The sequence below is a fragment of the Grus americana genome, chromosome 8, assembly GCF_028858705.1.
Source record: "Grus americana isolate bGruAme1 chromosome 8, bGruAme1.mat, whole genome shotgun sequence".
NCBI lineage: Eukaryota > Metazoa > Chordata > Aves > Gruiformes > Gruidae > Grus > Grus americana.
Window position 1 is genome coordinate 26242277 of NC_072859.1, and position 4685 is coordinate 26246961.

Consider the following 4685-nt stretch of genomic DNA (forward strand, 5'->3'; position numbering starts at 1 on the left):
GGTTGAATGCCAAACAGCCCACATTCCTCACCCACCCCAGCCCACAAATCTGCTCCTCCCGTGTCCCTGATAAACCAGAGGTCCACAATTCACATCTGGCCTGTTCAGGTACACATCTGGGGGTTAACGTACACAAGCAGAAAAAAAAGGCTAAATTGGGCTATTGTTGTGTTAGCCAAAGCAATGATAGTGGGAGTCTGTGGTGGGAGTAGTGTTTAGGCAACCAGGGCTTCAAGGAGCAATGGCATTCAACAGGCAACATGAACTCTTAGGGATGCTTTTTCCTTGCAGCTAGTTGCACTGGCTGGAAAATGAAGCAGGAGAGTGAGAAACACAAGGTAAAATGAACACAGGCAGCCTTGGGGCATACACAGTCCCAGGGTAAGGGAGAAGGTGGTTGGTAGAGTGAAAGAGCAGGCAGGTCAAATCTTTACTGAGTGCACTTATTTTAATGGGTCTGTCTTTTCCAAATTCCACATTGCACACACACACACAGAGTAATTTAAAAAAAGACTCACACCAGAAACACTGACTTGGAGAACAAGAAACTCTCCCTGTGTCCCGCTACACAAGGAGGCACAAGGTTCACAACAATATTAGTCACGGTCAATCACGGAGGTGGACAGACAAGCAGACATGGAAATCCCAAAACACAGAAAAAGGCAAAAGCAGGGCATTTATGCTTCGGAAGGCAGCAGATGTTCCCATGCCCACCCTGCTGTGCAGGCAGGCGGTTAGGGTCACAACTTGGCATACAGACCCACCACGCCAGGAGATCAGCATCTCACTGGTCCTACACCTCTGCTCATTCAGGTGCCATCTCTGCTGGTTGTCATCTCTTGGGTCCCAAGGGTGTCAACTCCCAGAGCAACACCGACTTTACGGCGACCTGCGTGTGCCGCACAGGATGCACCAGGTCCCCGGGCTGCGTCGGGGTTCCCTGTATAGTACTGGCTGTGATGCCACAACGCAAGTGTGAACCACACTAAACTCCTAGCTGGCCCTCAAAGTCCTGCTTCTGTCCCCGTTCCTGCCCAAAGGGCCTGTGCCTTCGACTTCTATGGGATCTGCCATTGTATGATCCATCACTGGTAGCACTTCACGGGGCAGGTACAATAAGGACCAATTCCAGCACACACCCCCAGACTTGGTTTTCAAGCCTTCAGTGAGTACAGGAAGGACTTGTATGGTTACCACTTGATTTTACTATTTTTTTTGGCTCCAAGTGCTCAAAGAAAAATGCAGCAGTTACCTTATTCATGCGGGCAATACCTCTAAAGGACTTCCAGCCTGTTCTGTGCTATTCCAAAAGGCTGGTGAGCCAGCAAGCTGGGAATCAAACCTATGACAGCAAGCTATTCTGTTTAATTGCTACAGTAATCACCAGCAGGCAAAAATCCTGGGAGCCTTTTGTTCAGTACAGCAGTTCCTGTGTGCCGAAGGGCAGCCGGTGCTGGAGCCAGAGCTCACCCATGAAAATGAGCTCTAAAGGAGATCGTGCAGAGATCAGACTATACAGACTCATCCACCTTCCAGCAATCTCCAGGCTCAGGTGTGCTAATACCAATCCTGCTGCTTGGCAATGTGTTCATCTTTAAAGCAGCTTTAAGTGGAGTTGGGAGCAGGTATTTTCCCTCCTACACAGGCAGGAAGCTGAGCACAATTAAATGATTTGCCCAGGACCTGGAGGCTGTACCAAAGACTTGATCCCATATCTTATCAGGCCAACAAAATGTCCTTCTCCCAAGCCTGCTTCTGCCCCTCCTAGCCAGTAGACCAGCCCTGCTAAAATCACACTGATGTAATTGCTTGATGTAGAAGGAGCTGTTCAAGGCAGCAAACTGTTGGAGTACTCAAGGAGGACCCACATGAAGACAAAGCATTTGATTCACTCTTATCAAGGAATGAAATTCAACCTTATCCTATCCAAGCTCATGAAGGGGCCATGGGCTGCACAGCAGCTCCCCAGCGCAACCAGGACCTTATGCATGGACTGTACAGCACCATGGCTCTTCTCTCCAGCTCCTCCATGACCCCATGTGCCATCACTTAACCCAGCACATCAGCCATAGGCCCTCACAGCCTGGTCATGCAGCATGGCCTTGGCCACGTCCCAATCTGTCCCTTTCTTCCAGTGTTTCCCCTTCATCCCTCTCACCTCTCCATACACACGTCTCTGCTGGCTAAAGCCTCGGGGATGTGTTGTCCTCAGCAAACTGCTGATGCTGGGCTGAATGGGAAGCATCACCTTCCTCTGTCCACAAGAGATGTGAAGTACTACAGGAAAGAGATGACTGAAGGAAACATGACAAAGACCCCAGAAAACCTGAATGGTGTGGGCTGTTTGCTGGCCCTTCTAATCCAGGAAATTTGAGGCATCAAAGGCAATTAGGAGGGTGCAGGATGAAAAAAGCCAAGAATAGAGAACTTTACAGCCTCTCATTAAACTGTGAAACTCCCTGCTGCAGGATCACAAATGACGAAACTTGACAGATATTCAAGGTGCAAATTTAATGAAGAAGAAATCCATTCAGGGCTACTAAATACAGACACCACTTCCATCTCAGGAAGCTCCTAAGCAATAGCGCGTTGGGTGCTGGGAGAGCACTTTAGGCAAGCAACACCCTGGTTTTGCCCCGTCTTTATGCTCCTCTCCAGACCTCGCTCTTGGACTTGTCTGAAATGGGTTGCTGGGCTTGCTGGGCCTTTGGAATGATCTGGTATGGTCACTCTTGTGTCCATATGACTTTCTAGTCAGTCAAAGTCCCAAGGCCCCATTCAAATATAGGATTTCCATAAACAGAAAACCTACGCAGCCATTCCTATTCAAAATCCACTCTCCTACTGCTGCCTCCCCACATACTGGTCCTGCCTAGCACAGCTGTCCTTCCCCACACTGGTCCCATCTCATAAAACATGTGAACAGCCTCTACAGGAGTCAGAGCAAGGGCCCATTGGCACAGCAACATCTTCCCAGCCAGGGTTGCCCAGGGAAGAACACAAAGCCTTTGTAGCATTTTTCCGTGAGATCATGGTCTTTCTGAGGCAGAGGTGTCTTTGAATTCAACAGCTGTTGATAAATTCTCTTCTGCAAACTCATCCCATTGCTTTGCAAGCCCATGAGTATGTTGAGCAGCAAGTTTCCTGCAGCGAGGAGATCCAATCCTGATTACCCACTCTGTGTAATGGGTCTTGCAGCCACTTCAGGGAAGGAGATATAGTCACCATCTTCCAGCACAGCTATGCTGAAGCTCTTACAGTTATTTCCCCTCTGCCCCAAGCTGATGTTTGTTCCAGACCAGCCTTCCACAAAAAGATGGAGAGGAACCTACCGAGCGCTCAGTACATAATAATTGCCCAAAGATTTAATCTGCAGGCTCCTGCCAATCTCTGGCTACTCCAAGAGCTTGTCCCCAAGGATTCAGCCTGGCTGACCTTCCAAGATAGGTATGGCACTGAGCAGCACAGCTGCAGCCCAACCTGATTAAAACAAGAGGAAAATACCAGTGCTAATTGTGATCCTTGTGATTCGCTGTCTCTTATAATGGGTGGTAAAGATGGGACAAGGATTTTCAAGGGAGGGGAGATTGTTCCACACTGCTTTTTCAATAGCAAACACATAGCTTTGTCCCTGCTGCCAAAAAGCCTGGCACTAAAAATGCTGAAATCTTCTTGTGACTGAGTGGCAGCAAGCTGTAATTTACTGCATTCCTGCTTCTTTTAAGTTCAAGAATTGCTTCACTTCTGAGAAGAAAGAGCGTCATTTGTCAGACCCGTGTAGCCCCTTCTTCCAGCCATCACATTTCCACGTTATGCTAGACAAATTAATTAATTCCCCTCTTTCTATCTGCTCCCCATAAAGCCAGTGTATTCCCAGGAACCGAGAGTCATCCTTTCACAGCAACATCATTATCCATTCTCTTTCTAAAGCCACGTAATGGGCATGTTCCTTTCAGCAAAAATCTGGAATTTTTCTGCTGTTGCTTCCACCTTCCTTAAATTGATTCAGAGACACCTGTCTGTCTGCTGGCTTTTCACAAGCACCTTCGCCACACCTCTGACTGATGGTATATCACGGATTTCCAGCCCACCCATTGCAGCGTCTGGCTGGCTGCTAACAAAAGCTCTGCCTGGCTTTAGGATGCGGCCAGGTCCCTGGGCAAGTTGAGCTGTATCGCCTCTCCTCCTGTGGTGTACTTGGCCACTGGCCCGTTGCCTTCCATCGTGAAGAGCTTGCAAGTCTTCGCGTTCTCGTGGACTGGTGTGGACTTTTTCGAGGAGATGGGGGAATTTGTGGGGCTCAGCTGAACAGCGGTGGTATCCTGCACTGTGTGCTCACTAGTTTCAATTTCAAAGGCTGTGTTGCCAGGTTTGATGAGCCCAATGTTGGAACCTGGTTTAGATTTCCTGGCCCCGTGAGCTGGGGGCCTTCGGCTGCAGATGCAGCAGGCACCAAAGAACGTGAAGGCCACCACCAGTAAGATGGGTCCGATGATGATGGGAGGGTTGTTCACAGGGAGGAAGGTCCCAAAGGCAAATGCTCCCACTAAAGTGATGTTGATCCCTGCTAGCATGATGCAAAGTCCACAAGCACAGCAGAGAGCAGGGGAGGGGAGGCCTTGAGGTCGTGTCTTTTTCTGGATGGGTTTCTGGGACAAAGAGGCACTGCTCTTTTCACTGAACAT

General features: G+C 49.1%; 1 protein-coding gene across 1 annotated transcript; it reads right to left on the minus strand.

Annotated features, from left to right (window-relative positions):
• Positions 1 to 453: 453 nt before the first annotated feature.
• Positions 454 to 4685, minus strand: TMEM275 (transmembrane protein 275). The gene has a single exon (XM_054833517.1). The coding sequence runs from the start codon at positions 4683 to 4685 to the stop codon at positions 4137 to 4139; it is 549 nt and encodes a 182-aa protein (XP_054689492.1). The 3' UTR covers positions 454 to 4136.

What these genes read in the sequence shown, in the direction of transcription:
- TMEM275 (XM_054833517.1), bottom strand. Translation starts at nt 4,685, where the DNA reads ATGTTCAGTGAAAAGAGCAGTGCCTCTTTGTCCCAGAAACCCATCCAG.